Source organism: Colius striatus, chromosome 3 (assembly GCF_028858725.1).
Source record: "Colius striatus isolate bColStr4 chromosome 3, bColStr4.1.hap1, whole genome shotgun sequence".
In the NCBI taxonomy this organism is placed as follows: domain Eukaryota; kingdom Metazoa; phylum Chordata; class Aves; order Coliiformes; family Coliidae; genus Colius; species Colius striatus.
The window spans coordinates 32719661-32739662 of NC_084761.1; the positions used below are offsets into that span (position 1 = coordinate 32719661).

The window sequence follows — 20002 nt, forward strand, 5'->3', positions numbered from 1 at the left end:
TATCCACACTATGTAGTTTTTGATCTTGGGTCTCCTTTGAGCCCTTTCTGATACTCTGGTGTTGTACAACAGTAAATGTGTCATTTGAGGTTGCAAAGTCTGACAGACTAGTATCAGAGGATTGTATAAGAGCAAAAGGAGCTAAAACTGGTGGGATCTCAACCCTATTCCCTTTTGAGCACAGTTCCTGAGTGACCCATGCCTCCCAACAATGATCAGGTATTGTTTTATAGAGAACTACTTTGAGAACTACTTTGAGAAATACAAAACAAAACGAGAACAAGTGCAACAACCAGGGAATTACTCCCTGCTCCTCTGTCCTTCAGCAGCGTCCTTGCACCCCCAGCAGCTCAGCGGGTGAACAGTAGCAAGGTACAGAAGACTTCCTAAAAATCCTTAGATGCACAGACCACTGTTCCACTGTAAAACGTACCTTCCCTTCCCATGAGGAAAGAGTAAAAGCAAAGGTGATTAATGCTGAGATACACCCAGCCCTGACGGGGAACCTTCCCCTTCCAGTAACTGCAGGAATAGTAGTTCACTAATTTCTCTTCTTCTGGCATCCCAAATAGCTTGTGAAACTTTACTATGGCTTCCTTAAATTTTTCTGTGTCATCATCCTCCTTGATGCCATTGATTTTGTTGTACTCAGCAATGATGCCCTAGGAGGGAGTGAAAGAAGTGCATAGCACATTAGTTGCCATGGGGTATCAGACATCCATATTACAATTGCTGCCTGGGTCAGAGGCCACATGGTGCTAAAATGTCAAAAATGTCTTTTGTTTCTCTCTCATACTTTTGCTTATATAGTTATTCACTCTATTCAAGTCTTTCTGATGACTTTGCTACCTACCACGGCTACATATGTCAAAGGCAACCAAACACCAACTGCTTTCCAGTACCTTGTCTTAATTTAAACTATCTCAAATACTACTAACAACAATAATAATAACACAACAACACAATTAACAGCTATGATTCGTATTATTTTCCCCTTCTGTGTAAATATGCTCCCTGGGGAGACAGGGTTAGGATTTCATCAGAAAATTTTCTTCTAAAAGAAAGGAAAAACATAAGAGGAAAAAGGATCTGTTATTCATTGGGGTAAAATGTCAAACAACTTTTATGACCCCTTTTAGCAGGCCTTGAGCAAAAGAAAAGAGCAAGAGGAAAAAAAGATCAGTATCTCCTGTTAGATCAGCTGGCAGGATGGAAAAATTACTCACACTCCCAGGCGTAGAAGACACTGGACAGTGTGAGACAGCAAATCATCATTCATATTGAATAACAGAATCAGAGAATGGTAGGGGTTAGAACGGATCTCTAAAGATCCACCTCTGAAAAATAAGTTTCCTGAAAGGATTATATTTCAGAAGACAGATGTCATCTTGCATAAAGTGTTTCCATGATCACCTATACCACTTATACCTGATTCACTAGTAAAACACAAACTAGGGGACTTCTTAAGGCATTCTTACTATATGAAATGTTAAAAGAGAAAGGAGACAAAGCTAATGCTGAGAATACACACCAAGCAAGTACATTAAATTTTGCTAACAACCAATCTTTTAACAAAATATTTTTCAATAATTCTTAGTGTGGATAAAGTACTTTTTACCAGTATAGCTACTATCTTTCCTGTAAGAAGAAAAAAAAATTCTAAAACTAAGAATTCTAAAATTCCAAAACTCCCAAATAAACAAACAAGACAACCAACCAGCAACCTCTAACACCTATATGAAGTATAAATGCTAACACTACAGGATTTAACTACACCAAAATGGGTACGGAGGCATTATAGGATGAGTGCATGAAAAGAAAAAGCAGTTACCCAAAATCTATCAAAGTTTAAGACACAAACATAGTGCATTTAATTTTAGAAAATATGTCTGAAGCTCTGCCTATATATATAGATAGATATTTAATCATACTGCTCTAGTTATGTACATTCATTCCAGCTTCTCTAATTTTTATACACATGTTGCTACTTGTTGCTTCCCTTCAAAAAGGTGGAACAGCCTCAGGACCATCAGGTCAAATTTGTTTACAATTCATGTCAGTTTTACTTCCGCCATCATATTTATCATTAACATCATTTATAATAATATGGTTAGCTACCTGTATTTTTCCTCTGACAAATGTATTTATGTCATTCTCATTTTCAAAGATTGAAAGAGTTTGCAACAAATTCTGTTCAAGCCATTCCCAGTGTTCGGTGATTTCTTTCCTTGAGCAACCTGTATAGAAAAAAAAAAAACAAACACAAAACCCACAAAAGTCATGAAAGAAATTATTTACCAAGGGCAATATCCTCTCAATCATAAACAAAAGACAGGAATAAAACTCGCCAGCAAGTGGAGATGCAGTATTTCAGAAGATGCTGTGTCCCTATAAATTCCAAAATTATCTCTCATACTCTTTAACCTCGTACTAAATAAGTAGCATTCTTCAAGATTATTCTCTGAGAAACACAAACTGTTTATATCAGTATCATATGCAAAAAATTCCTACATTTAGAATTCTAAGTACAGCAACAACACCAAGCTGCCCAATGTTACATTAAGGAGTTAGCAAACATATTACCTGCATCTGTTAGGAAGTGACAAAAAACCCAGCAGTTGTATATCCTACCATTGGATTCTAATTCTCCACATTAAATACATCTAAAAATTACAAAATAAAGGTAAAATTTCCAGAGTAGAAGTTGAAATGGATCATTTTCCAACAAGTCTATTGCAATGTCTCTTCCTCAAATGAGGAGTGCTGAAAGACCTCTAAGCAAGCTGTATCTTTTCAGGAGATGGTTGTCAGAGGTGGTTTACTTTTAATGAAGAAAGAATAAACTAAGCCTTGACCCTAGCTTGCTTAGGAGATCAAAAGGGGTCAACTGAGGTATTTCTGATACCAAGGAATCGACATACATAGTCTGTAAAGTACCCCAAGAGAGATGAAAAAGCTTTTTATATGAACTAGATGTATATGCACAGTTTTGCTTTATTTTATTTGAGATAGATTGTAATAAATATAACCTTCATTTTGACCCCATCAGCAACATCTCACATAATAACATTGTTGATGCTCTTCAAGATCTGTGTCCACTCTCAAGGAAGAATAAATACACAAAAAAATTGTTACCCCAAAAAAGACATTGAGGGAATTATGTCAAAAGTAGGACTTTTAAGCTTTGTCACAAAACAAACGTTACACATTGACATAGGAACATCTGTGACTGAACTTAGATTAAAAGTACCTCAGTCCAGCACCAATACTACATCATGTTTTTGTTCAAATCACAGATTTGGCTCGTTTTACTCAGATCTAGCAAGTAAGTGTACCTGCCCAACAAAGCCCAACAACGTGAAGCGGGCTCATGTGAAGCAACCATTATAAAGAGGTTAAAGTTCAGCAAGCTGTTGCTAGTAACTTCAGCCTCACTATAGGCACAAATTGTCACAGGTCTGTGCATAAGTGTTTCTACGGTTTGTGGAAGAACCCAATGTGACTGCCCTGAACACACACCAAAAATAATTTTCCTTGTGGTTCAGCAATAAATTACAGGGGAAAATATTATTTCTGTGGTATACAATCAGAGCTATACACAATTCCAATGAAAGCAACAGAACACAACATTCTGTGAAACTTTCAGTAGAATTTCACAGTTCTACTCATACTATGGATAAATAAATCACGTTGCACAAGAGCCTGAATATGTAACCAATATTTCAGAACCACAAGCGATTGCCACTGCTGCTTCTCTTTTAAACTACTGGATGCAATCAGACCTTTCTGGAACTCAGCAGGTGGCCTGAAGACTAATTTATTTCCTCTTGGCTTTTACACTGCTGTAAAAAGTAATGAATAAACACATGAGCTATGTATATAAAGCTACACTGTCATCATTCATCTCTTGAAGAGCAGTGACAAGCAGTGCAGACACACTATCATGATGAACTATTTCTTATAGCTGTTGATTTCTTGTTTGCGGTTCATCAATTATTTTTCATCACTTCTTATGAAATAGCTTTGGTTGATGAGTCTCAATCTCTAACAACCCATCTCTTCATTGCTATTGCTTTTTATCTACACTATTTTACTGTTTTTCTTACCAGTTTCATCTATGGCAGATCACGCAATCAGTTTGCATCAATTTACCATCACTGTCTAGATCAGTCTCTTTGCTTTGTTTACTCAGGATCAAAAATCACTTTTGCTGCAATGCCTAAAAATACAAGTCTATTTAAACTCTGCTACTGGCAAGTCTTTGGCAATCTTAACATACTAGAAGCATTCACCATTTTGCCACCATTGGCCTTTTAGGTAAATTAATCAGCGTAACTCTTGGGGAAGAGAAAAAAGCGTTTAACAGAATGATAATTTCTGTTTGAAATACAGAACCCTCAAGACTGGCAGGAAATAAATGGTAAAATAGCTACAATGCATACAAGCTACTAACCACTTCTCCTCTGAATGGCACCCCTCAGATTATGGTGTGCTCCATGGCTGAAGTGGTGCAACGTTCACCAGCACTGAGCTACTCTCCTCCATCTTCAGGGAGGAAACCAACAGCGTGTTAAACAGAAGCTGGAGATCTAAAAGAGGTCTAGACCAGAAGAGCTGGATGAAAGATACATGGTACTGGAAAGAGGATGAGAAAGGGCAATTACCTGGTACATGGGGTGGAGTAACAACATGAGCAACATGGGAACATCTCTGGGTCTCTGGATTTGGTTTCTAAGGTAAGAGGTGAAGGTATAGAGGGAATGTGACCGAGATCAGAACTGAGAAGAAAATTAACAAACCATATAAGCATGCCTTCAAACACTCAGAAGTATAATCTCAGTATTGCTTCAGCTGGTGACTGAAGAATAGGAATGGCTTGAGACAGCTAATGAGGCTGTCAATGTCTGCTCTTCTCTTCCACGTAGATATTTATCTGAGATGCTTATTAGATGCTTATTATTGAACTGCTGATATTAACAGAATGCACTGCAAGAGAACCCATAACATTTCAGGAAGACTAAAATTGTTCTTGCCAGCAATGGCAGACTTAAGCAGTGGACTGGCAAAACCTCAATTTGTGCACAGAAGGAGAAAACAGCTATGGCTGGTAAACTCGATAATAGCATTCTAACTAAAACTTGTAACTTCGTGCAGCAAAGCACACAGGCTTTTCTGAAAAACTTTTCCATGGTATGTCATCAAATTTTAAGGTTGGTGCTTTAAACAACCTGTAATTCAATTTTTTCACATGTGAAATACAGGATTAGAAACATCTACGGAAATGCAAGTAATTACTGTTATCACAAAAAAACCCTGCAGCAATGGTTCTGAAAGACACACAAAACCAAGTAAGAATGGTTGTTTTATAGGTGGAGAAGAATCTAGAAAAAGGTGTTCATTTCCAAACAGAATTTATATATATATATATATGGTAATTTTTCCCCATAAATTGAGTACTAGCAGATTGGGAAAGAACACTGATACAGGACACAGAAGGGCTGTTACTGGTCACATGGAACGGTCTAGAAATCAAAAATGTTGCAAAATTAACATGCTTAAAACTTTTCCTGAAAAGTTGCCAACAACATAGTTCAGGATAGTTCAATAGACAGAACTCTAACCTATCACATCTTCAGGACAACATTGCACTGGAGAAAGTCTGAGATCTGACAGCCAGCATTTTCATACAGTCTAGAGCAGTATAGCTAATAACAAAAAAAAAATCCCATCCAAAATAAATTATACACAAATTTGGGTTCTAAACATAACTTAAATAGTTATTTAGAGCAAACAAAACCCCTTGGATTATTTTTAACCCTTGGATTAGCCTTTTACAGATGAAGACCAAATGCCACACAACATGAATGAACCAGGAAACAATCCATTTCTTCCAGTCACTCTGTATGGCTACTTACTGAAGATGGAGACTATTGCTTTATGGAAAGCAGAGAAGAACATGAAGAATTTCTGTTAAAAATAGGACATTACAAGTCCCAAATGACCAGCGGCCTACCCCTGGAGAACAAGAAGGGACAGCTGTAAAATGCAGGACAAACCAGAGTTGCATACTTAAATGCAGCCAAATCCCTTAGTAACTAGTATAATACTAAAAACCCTTGATGAGTTCAGAAGGAATTGCTTTAGTTGCAAATTCATAAAATAACCACAGCATAGAGCCTTGGGCTGTTAACATCAGTCTGCTCAGCTTAAAGGTTGCATAAATAATTTGCTCTCTGTAAAATTTTATCTCCCTATAAGAGCCACACTATTTCCCTCAGGTGATGAGACTGCTAGTGCAGTCTTATAATTTAATCAAAATAACTACATCAATCAACCAGATAAACATTAGGAGACTAAAAATTCGAGAAACATTCCATACAATGGAAGCACAGACAAATACATTAACTACTTCAGCAACTTCATTTAGGGCTAAGATTTGTAATTGAAGAGCATGGTTATTAACATTAGATCAATGTAAACAGAGTACCATATTTCTCCATAAAATCTTCAGTATCTGCCACATAAGGGAAAAACCCAGACAGTTCAGCAGCATAAATTTCTATGCATATGGTACATTTGTATATTCTGGGGCCCTACCTCATCTGCCTTCAATTTTTTGCCCCTGGTTATTTGAGGACACATACTGTAGCTATGAAATTACAGTAATTATCTATAGGTGTCTTGCAAAAAAAAGAGGCAAATGCACTTAAGGAAAAGTCACACGGCCTATTTTCAGAGTCTTAACAATTGATTTCTAAATATGTGCACAGTATAAGCATCTTGGAAGAAACACTGTTTTATTGAGAGCTTAGTGATATGTTATTTTATTTGGAAGAGAGTCTCCAAACAGCACAAAAATTTGTGCCCTTGCTTGCTCCCTTTCAAGCTTATGGGACAGAGAAGCTTACAAACATTCTTCTCACGACCGAGTTCTGTCAAAAGCTGACATGCAAGGTCCTGTTCTGGTTTAGCAAGGAGCAGCTTTTGGCTTAGTAACAGGGGGAGCAGGTTGCAGTGAAGACCCGGTAAAGAGTTTGCGGACTCTCCCCCGGTTCCTGGGTTCACACCCACCTCCGGCCCGGCTGGGCCAATCTGGCGCCTCTGCAATCACTATTTAGGGGATGGGAATTCGGAATGCAAGGGAGGAGGTGTAAGAGTGATACAAGATGGAGGCGACCACGCTGACCCTTCAGCCAGAGAAGGAGGAAGGAAGGAGAAGCAATAGACCAGAGACTCCTCTGCAAGCCGTGGCGAGAATGCAAGCTGTGCCCCTGCAACCTATGGAGGTCCGTGGCAGGACCGAGAGTTACCAGCAGCTCCATGTGAGTGAGCCCGGACGGGCGAGGGACTGTGTGGGGACACGGCCATGGCCCAGGCCGTGCTGGAGAGCCTGCACGTCGCAGAGCAGCCCCACACAAGAGGCAGAGAGGAGCTGCAGCCTTTGGGATAAATGCGTGTCGGAGCAGCCTGTGCAGGGCTGCCGTGTGTGTGAGGTACCCCACGGACTTGCAGGGAGGACTGGTGTGGAGCTCACCCGTCCTGAGGAGGGACAAACGGCAGAAGCCATCGGGAACAGACTGACTGAAACCCCCACTGCCTGCCCCCCTGAACCGTTCGGGGGGGGCAAGGTAAAACCACCGGGATCAGGGCTCTGAGCCCGGGAAGAGGGGAGGTGTGGCAAGAAGGTGTTCTTAAAAAGGCTGGTTGGACTCTTCATTGATGTATTACTCTGTGTTGTTTCATTTTGGTTATGGTTTGGGTTTTTGGGGGTATGTTTTAGTTGATGTTGCATTAAATTGGTTTTTTTTTCTGTTTTCTTCCCCAAGCCGAGTAGCCTGGTCTGTTTTGTCCTGAACCTTAAGCGGCAATTAAGCTCTCCCTGCCCTTGAGCAATTCTCAGCCACTTCGGTACTTTGTTCCCTGATGGGCCTAAACCACGACAGGTCCCATTACATAAAGTCACAGCAGAGCAGCCAATGGTACAAAGCAAGCAGTTCAATGAGGATTTGGAAATGATTTTCATAATATTGACAATTTCCTTATTACGTGGTGTCATGGTTTGACATGACAGCCTTTTCTGGTATGGGGGAAGGGGCTGCAAAGATGGCTCCTGCAAGAAGTTGCTCACAACTCTCCCCAGCTCAGAAAAGGCTCACTTCTGGGGCTGAGCCAATTAGACGCCTCCACGATCACTTTTTAAGAAGAAGCTGGAAGGGGAGGTGTCTTCCTCCATCTTCTTTCCTTCTTCTGCCCCTTCTTCTCTTCTTCTGGCTGGTGGTGGTGCAAGGAGTAGGAACGGTGAGAGAAACAACCATGCGGACTCCAAGGTCAGTGATGAAAGGGAGGAGGTGTACTGTAGCAGAGACTCCTCTGCATTCTATAGAGAGAACTGGTGAAGCTGAGATTTATTTTCATTTCTTTAAAGACCCCACATCAGCGGGAGAGACTCATTTTGATAATGAGCCCGCATCAGGAGCAAAGACTCATTTTGCTAAAGCTGACCCCGGACCAGGGGCAGCGATTCACTTCATTAAAGGCCCTGAGCCAGGGACAGTGATTTTGGCCGGAGGAGGCCTTGTCCCGAAGGAGAGGCCCTTTATCACTATGGCCGGAGCAGGCCCTGTCCCGAGGAAGGGACCCAATATCCACAGCTGCAACTGTGGGGAGGAACCCACGACAAAGCAGCTCATTAAACTTATGCCTAGAAGAGGCCTTGTCCCGAGAGAGGGACCTTGCAACTGCAGAAACTGCAACCGCGGTGAAGAATCCACGTCAGAGATATTCACCAAGGACTGTGTCCCGTGTGAGGGAACCTGTATCGGCAGAAGCCACAGCTGTTGGGAACAACCCACACCAGAGAAGTTTGTTAAGGACTGTGTTCCGGGGGAGGAACCCCGTGTTGGAGCAGGGGAAGAATGCCAGGAGTCATCCTCATCTGAGAAGACAGAAGCGGCAAAGCCCATCTGTGAGAGACTGACCACATCCCCCATTCCCTGCCCCCCTAAGCTGTTGCGGGGGGAGGAGGTAGAGATATCGGGAGCAGTGAGCTGGGCCCGGGAAGAAAGGAGGGATGGGGGAGGGAGATCTTAAAGTGCTGGTTGTAATTTTCTCATCATCCTACTCCCTTTTTGCTTTTATTCTGTTCTGTTTCTTGTAGAATAAACTTTCCTACTTTCCTCTCTAAGTCGAGTACTAGAGTCTGTTTTGCCCAGAACCATAATTGGCAGCGAGCCCTCCCTGCCCTTGTCTCAATCCACAACAATCTTGCTTATCTTTTTACTCCCATTTCGCTGGGTCCTCCCCCATCTTAACGAGGGTAGGGGTGAATGGGGGCATCGAGCGAGAAACTGTCGTGGTGCTGTTGTGCTAGCTGGGCCAAACCACGACACGTGGTTTTAGTATTAGCTGTCACTAAAGGCAAATTATGCTATGTGAATTTTAAAATCACAGAATTGCAGACTGGTAGGAGTGGGAAGGGATCTTTAGAGATCATCTAGTCCGACCCCACTGCTAAAGCAGCTTCACCTAGATCAGGTCAGGTAGGAATATGTCCAGGCAGATTTTGAAAACCTCCAGAGAAGGAGATTCCACACCCTCCCTGGGCAGCCTGTGCCAGGGCTCCCTCACCCTCATAGTAAGGAAGTTGTTCCTTAAATGGAACTTTTTGTGTCCCAGCTTTCGTCCCATTATTCCTAGTCCTATCACTGAACATGACAGAAAAAGGTGTTTCCCCATCATCTTGACATACACCTTTCAAATACTTGCAAGTATTCATGAGGTCCTCCCTCAGTCTCCTCTTACCCAGGCTGAACAGCCCCAGATCCCGCAGCCTTTCCCCATAAGAAAGATGTTTCAGTCCCCTGATCATCTTGGTAGCCCTGCTCTGGACTCTCCTCAGATATTCCCTGTCCCGCTTGAACTGGGGAGTCCAGAACTGGACACAGGACTACAGACGAGGCCTCACTAGAGTAGAGTAGAGTAGAGTAGAACCTCCCTTGACTGCTGCCCACATTCTTTTTGGTGTATCCCAGGATGCCATTGGCCTTCTTGGCCACAAGGACACATTGCTGGCTCATGGTTAGTTTATTGTCAACCAGGACTCCCAGGTCTCACTCTGCAGAGCTGCTCTTCAGTAGGTCAACCACCAGCCTGTACTGGTGCATGGAGTTGCTCTTCCCAGGTGCAGGACTCTGCACTTGCCCTTGTTGAACCTCATGAGGTTCCTCTCTGTCCAACTCTCAAGCCACTCAAGATCCTGCTGAATGGCAGCACAGCCTTCTGGGGAATCAGCCAGTCCTCTGCTGAGGGTACACTCTTTCCCCTCATCCAGGTTGTTGATGAAGATATTGAACAAGACTGGTCCCAGAACAGATTCCCGTGGAACTCCACTGGCCACAGGCCTCCAACTCGATTCTGTGCCATTGATCACCAGCCTCTGGGCTCTGTCATTCAGCCAGCTCTTGATCCACCTCACTGTCCACTCATCCAAGCCACACTGCCTGAGCTTTCTGATGAGGATGTTGTGGGAGACAGTGTTGAAAGCCTTGCTGAAGTCAAGGTAGATGATATCCGCTGCTCTGCCCTCATTTAGCCAGACAGTTATGCCCTTGTAGAAGGCTATCAGGTTGGTCAAACAGGATTTCCCCTTGGTGAATCCATGTCGAGTCCAGGAGGGTTAGACTAGATGATCTTTTGATGTCCCTTCCAACCCTTAAGAATCTGTGCTTCTCTGATAATCATATCTTCCTTCATGTGTTTAGGGATGGCATCCAGGATGAGCTGTTCCATCATCTTTCTAGGGATGGAGGTTAGGTTGACTGGCCTGTACTTTCTTAGGCTTTTCTTCTTGCCTTTTTTGAAGTCTGGAATGACACTGGCCTTTCTCCAGTCCTCAGGCACCTCACCTGTGCTCCATGATCATTCAAAAATGATGGAGAGCAGCTTAGCAATAACATCAGCCATTTCCCTCACCCCTCATGTATGCATCCCATCAGGTCTCATAGATTTATGGATTTACAAGTGTCCAGTTTGCCTAATGGGTCTCTAACCCCATCCTTGACAACCGAGAGAAAATCTTCTGTTCTCCAGACTATCCTACTCTCCTCCAGGGACTGGGCTTCTCAAGGGCCGACCTTGGCAGTGAAGACTGAGAGGCATTCAGTAGCTCTGCCTTCTCTGCCACCAGGGCACCCTCCTTGTTCATCAGCACGTTCACATTCTCCCTAATCTTCCTTTTGCTGCTGATGTATTTGAAAAAGCCCTTCTTGTTTTCCTTCACTTCCTTTGGCAGGTTTAATTCCAAAAGAGCGTTAGCCTTCCTGGTTTGAACCCTGGTTTGCATACTTTGATGATGTTCCAATACTCCTCCCAGGAACCAGCCCCTTTTTCTACCTTATACAGATTTCTTTCTTCTCCTTGAATGGATCATCCAATAGCTCTTTTTTTTCATCCATGTAGGCCTCCTGCCTCCTTTTCCTGATTTTCTGCTTTTGAGGACACACTGATCTTGGGCTTGGAGAAAGTGGCACTTGAAGATCGATCAGCTCTCTTGGGCACTCCTACCACCCAGAATCCTATTCTTCCTATCAGGTCTTTGAAGAGGCCAAAGTCATCTCACCTGAAGTCCAGTGTCACAACCCTGCTTGGTGTCCTGCTTATTTCACAAGAGGATCTTGAACTCTTACCTTCTCATGGTCACTGCAGCCAAGGTTGCCTCCAACCTTCACATCCCCAACTAGACCTTATTTGTCAGCACAAGGACCAGCAGCACACCTCTCCCTGTTGGTTCCTCAACCACTCGTGACAGGAAGTTGTCATCAGCATTCTGTAGGAACTTCCTGGATCTGTGTGCACTTGGCTGAGTGGCTTTGCCAGCAATTATCAGGGTGGTTGAATATCAGGGTCCCCATGAGGATCAGGAATTGTGGCTGTGAGGCAGCTCTCAGCTGTTTGTAGAAGGCCTCATCCACTTCCTCTTCCTGACCAGGTGGTCTGTAGCAAACTCCCACACCTGTATCACCCACACTACCTTGCCCCTTAATTCTCATCCACAAGCACTCAACATTTCCCTCATTCCTGCCCAGGCAGAGTTCAGTGTACTCTAATTGCTCTCTCACATAGGGAGCAACTCCACCCCCTCTGTCTCCTCCTGTCTTTCCTAAATAGCGCACAGCCATTCAGGACTGTGCTCTGGTCATGTCTGTGTAATTGCAATGAGGTCATGGCCCTGCATCCACATCCACATCTACAGTTCCTCCTGCTTCAGTGGAGGCTGGTGCCTGTTTTTGGAACCATCTGTCAATCTCTAATTCTGCTCCTCCAATAGTTTTGAGCCTACTAATAGTTTCTTGCAGCTCCTTTACCTGATGCTGCAGCTTCTGTACTTGATGACACCTATCACACATACTTTGCAGGAGATGTATCTAGACAGCCCGTGCAGCACGTCTGCAGCAAAGCATCCTTGCTACCCAGCTCTGTCTGGCTGGATGCATCAATTTCTGCAGGGCATTCTTTCTCTGAGCCCTGGCTTTAGCTTGCAGGCAAGCGTTCACCATCTTGCCAGCTTGAGATCGAGCACTCGCCAGGGTTGTGGCTCTCTGTGTGTGTAACAGGTTGTTCCCTGCTCGCACAGCCTGTGCCAACTGCCGCGCTGCACCCTGTTCACTGTGCTCCAAAAATCTTCAGTAAGTTAGTACTAACAGCTGTAGAGGGAAAAAGTGGCTAAATTGATGCCTTCTTTCAGGTCTGATACCATCAAAGGTAGCAAGAAATACTTGTGCTAAAACAAGCTATTAAAAAACATCCTATTGGATTCAGAAAATGACACAGCTTTGATATCATCTTTGTCAGATGCACAAATTATATGCTGATAAGAACAGTGCCTGCTCTGAACTGCTAAAATTATTGGATACATGGTGAACCTTCACCCCTTAGTCCTCCCCTTCCTCAGAGGGAGGATTTGTCTGGAGGAAAAGTCATCCAAATAATTTAAATGGCAAACTTCATTGGGAGAATGGGCTCAGATGAGAGGCCACTGTTAGACCAGAACATGGGGGTGCTGGAAGTTACCAGTCTATTAAAGAGATGACAGGCATGTATGCACTTCTTATTTGTCCTCTTTCTCAACTCTGTTTCCAATTAATAGAATGCTGGTTGCTGCCTAAAACAATGTTTGAAAGTTTAGAGCTAGAGAAGTTGCATTCAAAAGTTTCCATGTGCTGAGATTGAAAAGAATGCTCTCAAACTGCGGATCTGCCATTTCAAGCTTGGCCAGTCAAAACTAGTTAACCCCAACCTTCCACACTCAGCTTCAGACCCTATTTTCAGTACCAGCAAACAGAATCAGAGACTAAGTATTCCTTAATGCTAATTTCAATAGATTTCAGTATTTCAGTATTTACAGGACCTGATGCATGCAAAAATCTTATTTAATGTACCAAAATATCACCTTTGTTTATTTCAGCAACTACTATAATGACAGAAAAAAAAGATTTACAGCTGTATCCATCCAAGTTTGAGCCTTAAAGACTAAAACTCTTAAGAGCTGTTGCATCCATCCACTTCTGTATTTAACTCTAACCCAGCTACCATCTTGCTGAATTTCTAAGTATGTCATATTTAGAAGGACAACACAGTGTCTGAAACAAATATTCAGGAGGTGGGCATCTCTGGGATCTAGATGGTATTTATCCTGAAGAAGTCTGAGCTCACTATCCAGGAAATGCCATACCTATAATCAGTACTCAAGTGACAGATGGGATTGCATTAGCTCCCCAGTTTTCATTTCCTGGGAAGCCAAGTGCCCTGTCCAGGTAATTTGGGGGCTATAACCCATGTACTCCTCCTACCATACTCTTTAGAGATATTCCATCACCCAGGAATGTTGGACTTTAGAAGTGCTGTAGGAGTGAGCTATGGGCATGGAGAAGAATATGCAAGGAAGAGAGATGGACACTAGACTGCTTGTCTGAGAAGATCTGTGGGAGATGAAGGGTGGGAAATAATGGGGCTTCTGTTCCTGCTGCATGGCTATTTCTGGTTATACTTGCTTGTTTTCCATCACACACACAGATACACACACAGACACATAGAGGCTAGCATTCAAGTTCTAAATATTAGAAGCTCTGAATCGTCTTCATTTAATCACTAGAGCAGGTTTTCATCCCGACCCATTTATTTGTCCTGAAATGACTGTGCTCAGCAGGCAGGATGCTATTAGTTATGTGGTACAGTATCCAGAAAGAATAAAAATCCACATGTTAATATGTTTGTCCTTACCACAGGCAATAGTCCAATAGACCAAGGAGTCTGGTGCTTGGTAGAGGATTCGATACGGTGCCACTCTGGCACTGGAGTCCAACACGACATCGAGGGTACCCACAAGGAGACCTACGGAATAGGAAATTCTGATGAAAATACAGTGATGGACCATCTGAGATCCCACAGGTGGGGGCTCCACAGTCCCTACCCCTTTCCATTTCACCCTCCACAGCAAAATGCATCTAGACCTATGTATTAAAACCCACACTTGCTGCCTCAAATTGTAAAGAGGGAAAGTGACTCAAGAACAAGAAAATTTCTGTTTCAACATTTTAACTCTTAAATATACATAGATTCAAGCATAAAGGCAGACAAACTCAAGCAAAGCATAAGGTAGTTGTTTTATAGAATCATCGAATGGTAGGGATTGGAATGGACCTTTAGAGATCATCTAGTTCAACCCCTCTGCAGAAGCAGGTCTCCCTAGATCAGGTCACACAGGAACGTGTCCAGGTAGGTCTTGAAGATCTCCAAGGAAGGAGACTCCACACTCTCCCTGGCAGCCTATGCAAGGGCTCCCTCACTTGAAGAGTGAAATATTTTTTTCTTATGTTTAAATGGAACTTCTAATGTTCCAGCTTCATCCCATTACCCCTTGTCCTGTTGCTAGATACAACAGCCCTAACCTCCTGACATCCACCATTTAGATACTTATAAATATTAATGAGATCCCCCCTCAGTCTCCTCTTCTCTAGAATAAACAGCCCCAGTTCCCACAGCCTTTCCTCTCAAGGAAGATGCTCCAGTCATCATCTTGGCAGCCCTGCAATGGACTTTCTCCAGCCAGAACCCAGCTCCTTCCTCCACCACACAGTGCACTGTAGCCCCACTCAGACTCAGGGCACACATGAAAAGCACCTGGAGATGTCATGTCTTTTTGTTTTTCATATACTTTTGGAGCCCTGGATGGTGAAAAGAAACCAAAACACAACAAAACAGCCCCCACCAGAACACCAACAAAACCCCAAGCAATACACCCTAGCAGAGTTCAAAATCCAACATTAGCTAGGGAAAACTAAGAGTTCTAGCAAAAATAATTATGCCGCTTAATGGTCTGATTCTTCACAGCAGAGAGGATCAAAATGACTAACAGTCAAGCTGGTTTTTAGCTGAAATGATTCTTAGTGACAAAAGACAAAGCCGTACTCTTTTCCCAAGGTAGCTTTGAAAATTCTTTAATACTGAAGAGGCCATCAACAGTTGCATACCAAATGCTACCAATAATTCCTAACTACCTTTCCACAAATTCTAGATCCTATTTCTAATAAGAAATTCAACACAAAACCTTAAGTCCCCAAACCCTTTCCTAAAAAAAAGACTTGTTTATTTATTTAAAGATGTGAAAGCTTTCCCGCTTTTCACCTCCACAAAGAATTTTCATCTCCCTTGCAGAAATGTCAGATTGAAATTCTCACATTGAAGTTTTCAGCAATTTCACACATTGAAAATAGGTAAATGAACTTTATAAACTTTCTCTCTTTTTTTCTGCAAATATTTACTGGGGTAGAAGAGGTTTTAAACAGCTAAAATAAACTGCATGCACAACAACAACAAAAATATCTAAAACACTTCTGTTACAATGCTCTCATTTTACTGTCAGTTTTGTTAGTTCCTCATTCTGCAAGGTCATAACTGCTACAGAAGACTGCTTCCCCCACTGTTCTTCTTTCAGATTTGCTCTGTGCATCACAAAGACATAAAAGCCCTCCCCATTTTCCATCTTAGCAGATCCTCTAAATCTGAACTGAAACTGGTATTTGGAAATACCCCACATATCAGTGATTTTGTATTTCCCCATTCTATGGTTTTTATTTGTGTTTTGTTTTACACAAATCTTCACAGGCTGGACTAAACATAATCTTTTCCCACCCAAGGCATTAATATCCACCACTTTTTAATCCAAGAAGTCTTATAACACATGAGAAACAAGTCTGAACATAACACCAGGTCATCAGAAAGTACCATTGAGAGCCATCTGATGATTACAGGATATTAACTCAAAATATTAATATAAAATATCCCACTGTTCATTAGTCTATTTAGTTGTATCTATTGACATCTAAAGCCTTCACCTCCAATGCATTTTGACTATTCATGCACACTGACAAGCAGCCTCTAACCAATCCTCCACCAGCCCTCCTGGATACACCTTGAATCCTTTTGAACTCAGAAGACTGAAGTAAGTTATAATGCTCCTTATAAATCTATTTTTCTGTTAAATATATTCTCATTCTAGCTTTACAAAACCAAGACGGCCCTGGTCCAGATAACACATGCTTCACCATTGGCAAAAAAACCTCAAATGCTTAAAGCTGCTAGTAAGCTGAATAATATTGGTTAACTGCAGTACAAGCCAGACGCTACACTGTGTTAATTATTTGGGTTTGCTGCAAATGTGTAGCAGGGCTTATACCAAAGATTCTTCATGCTTTGCAGTTTCACATGTCTACTGATAATATTAAACATGCAATAGGCATAATGTAATATCTAAATAAAGTTGTATGCTGGCCAAATATAATCTTTCCTGAGATAACAGATTCTCTGTTAAGTCCCTGTAATCTTCAAAAATATGCCCATTTCTTTCCTGCTGCTGTATTTCCAAATCTGTGGTGTCTGGGTGATTCTGCCAACCAATTCTGCCACCAGCTCTAGGAGGGCACTACAGCTGTAAAAACTCAGACACAAAGGTAAAGTTAGGGAGACAGAATAAACCTACTGACTTGCGTAGCAACTCCTAGCTAAGAGAAGCTTCCCATCCTACCTTCTTCTCCCTGAGAACTGGGAGATAGTAGAAAAATATCCCCCTGTCCCACCAGACAAAATTGATCTAAGATAGAGCAGTATATTTAAGAAATGGGAAAAGTGCTATAAAAAAATCCTCCAAAACCAAAACAGACTAGTCATCACTAAAACAACAGACACGAGGCAGGTAAGGGAAAAAAAAAGAAACAATGTTTTGCACTGGTGCAGTAAGTAGGCGTTGCCCAGTACCTTTTCAGCAATGGAAATAGGTGGCAGAAACATCCACGAAGTGAAGGAAGAAAATCCACGTAACTTCAAAAGACCTCATGGAAATTCAAAGTCTAACTCACCAAGATAATTGCAACAGAAAGCTTGAGAGTAAAAGTTTACTAACATCATGGAATAGCTGTTTTCATAGATGATACGTGGGATATTTAAAAAATATTTTTGGGGTTTGTGTACACATTAAAGCCAATCTCTCACACTCATGCAACGATCCGGCCACTGTCCTTCAGGAACTGTCCCATTTTGAATCGCAGGTCAGTATTGTTTTAGATTTGGGTGTTGGTTTGTTTGCTTTTTTGTAATGCAGACGTGATGCAACCAGAATGAAATCACAACAGTTCAAACTGATAATCTCTCTGAGGACTTTCTATTTGAAATTATCATTATAAAGTAAAAAAAACAAAACCAAACACAAAAAACTTGTTCATTAATCGTTGACATAGCAAGTAGCTTTCTATAGAAACAGAATATCCAGCAAAGAATCACATTCCTTAGATTGGACTGGTCATTAGGCAAGAGCCAGTCAATTACCCAGGCCTCAAATCATGGGACTACACCACTTGCAAATTTTTCCCCATTATTTCATCAGGCTTCTGACTACATAGTTAAATAAGGAAAAAGAATTCCCCATGTAAGAATACTAAATCTGCAAGTCCTTGTCCAAGTGAGCAGTTTTTCATGAGCAGAGGTTTAAAGCATGTGTTAAAGTTTGTGGGATAAGCATCTGGCTAACTGGTGACAGTCCCAATCCTCAAAGCATTCAAGCACAAGTAACCTTATATCGAGGAACAGTCCCATCAGACATACATACCAAGCTTCTAGAGCAGTCATACCTACACAGGGGAGGCAGGAGAGGAAAAAAGGGGGTGGGGGGGGAATCATGCCTTCAGTTTATGTGATACAATTTTTTGGATAATCATAGAATGGTAGGGTTGGAAGGGATCTTTATAGATCATCTAGTCCAATCCCCCTGCAGAAGCAGGTCCACCTAGATAGGTCACACAGGAACGTGTCCAGATGGGTCTTGAAGACCTCCAGGGAAGAACACTCCACAACCTCCCTGGGCAGCCTGTGCCAGGGCTCCCTCATCCTCACAGTGAAATAGTTTTTTCTTATGTTTAAGTGGAACTTTTTGTGTTCCAGATTCATCCCATTACCCCTTGTCCTGTTGCTAGATACAATAAAAGGATGTCCCAACCTCCTGACACCCACCATTTAGATATTTGTAAATGTTAATAAGATCTCCCCTCAGTCTCCTCCAGACTAAACAGCCCCAGTTCCCGCAGCCTTTCCTCATAAGAAAGATGTTCCAGTTCCCTGATCATCTTGGTGGCTCTGCACTGGACTCTCTCCAGAAGTTCTCTGTCCCTCTGGAGCTGGGGAGCCCAGAACTGGACACAGGACTCCAGATGAGGCCTCACCAGGGAGATAATGTTAGATTCCTCTTTTGTGAATATAAATTCTGAAGCAAAGGTCCAGAAAACTGTTACATATTTTCTTTTTTTTCTGTATCTATGTACTAGCAGAGGAAAAGCACTGAAATGCAAGATCTGAAACCACGGAATACAAAACCACATCTGGTCAACGGGCCTAGGCAATTGCTCTTGCATCATGTTACGGGAAGGACATAAAATACACTAGAGGGTATTACTGGAAAGGGGCTCAGTTACCTTATGCAATTTATGCTGAAGGAAGAAATCATAGTACATTTTACTTGTCTGACTACTGGGCCTTGTATTTAGTCATAAACAGAAGGGAAAGCTTATAGCCATGGCACAAAGCATATGGGCTAGTAGATCTGTATTCACAAATAAAATCATGATGTATTTATTGTACTTGTATCCCTACCTTAACAATTTTCAAGATGGGGGTTTTTTTGCTAGGAGGGATTACAACCACATGAAGCCCAACCCGCTGGGTAACACAGACTCCTTTAAGCCAGAAGATTTCTATCTGACCAAAAGATACTTTGTAGAAAGGTAGATCATCTTGATTTGAATAAGACAATTGGTTTAGCCAGTTAAGACTGTTCCAAACACCACTGCACTGTCTGCTCTTTGGGGAGCAGCATTCCAAATGGTTTACAGTCATGACTGATTACGGATTGCCCACAAACAGTAATGAAATCAAGGCATGACGTGCAGCAGAAGCTACTTGGTACACTGTAGTTACCACCAGTGAGAACACATTACACTTCATATTACATGGATTCAAATACCTCTAATAAGTCACAATGTTTTCAGCTCTTTGGATATCTCTGCCACAGATCTTTGCTGCAAGAATATTTCTCCTTCTTTCTTTTCAAATATAAGTAGTGATGTTTTAAAAAAAAATCTTTCATAAGAATTTGCAAGTTTGTTTGCAAAACACCATTTACTGCTGTTCTTAAAGGAAATGCATGTTTATGAGCCTTACACACAAACAATCTTGTATTACAAAAGCATTTTCCTACTGAGAAAGAGTAACTTTCTTTCACAAAAAGCCACATTTTTATTTAAATAAAATACACTCAAAGATCAAGTAGCCTTACCACCTTTCTAGAGCCACTCCCCACCCCCTCCCAGTAATCTTACAATTCATCAGTGTTTTACCTGTTAAAACTCACGGGGTTCTCCAGAGAAATTGAATTACATTCTCAAGAACAAAGATCTGGATT

General features: G+C 42.0%; 1 protein-coding gene across 1 annotated transcript in view; it reads right to left on the reverse strand.

The window, feature by feature from the left end:
- The window catches only part of TBC1D9 (TBC1 domain family member 9), a 62047-nt gene that overhangs the window by 32370 nt on the left and 9675 nt on the right, over window positions 1-20002 (reverse strand). Inside the window, exons 2-4 of the mRNA XM_061993652.1 lie at window positions 14278-14388; window positions 2119-2237; window positions 434-662 (exon numbers count right to left, since the gene is read on the reverse strand). Coding sequence (XP_061849636.1) covers window positions 434-662; window positions 2119-2237; window positions 14278-14388 — 459 coding nt within the window. The remainder of the gene's footprint in view (window positions 1-433; window positions 663-2118; window positions 2238-14277; window positions 14389-20002) is intronic.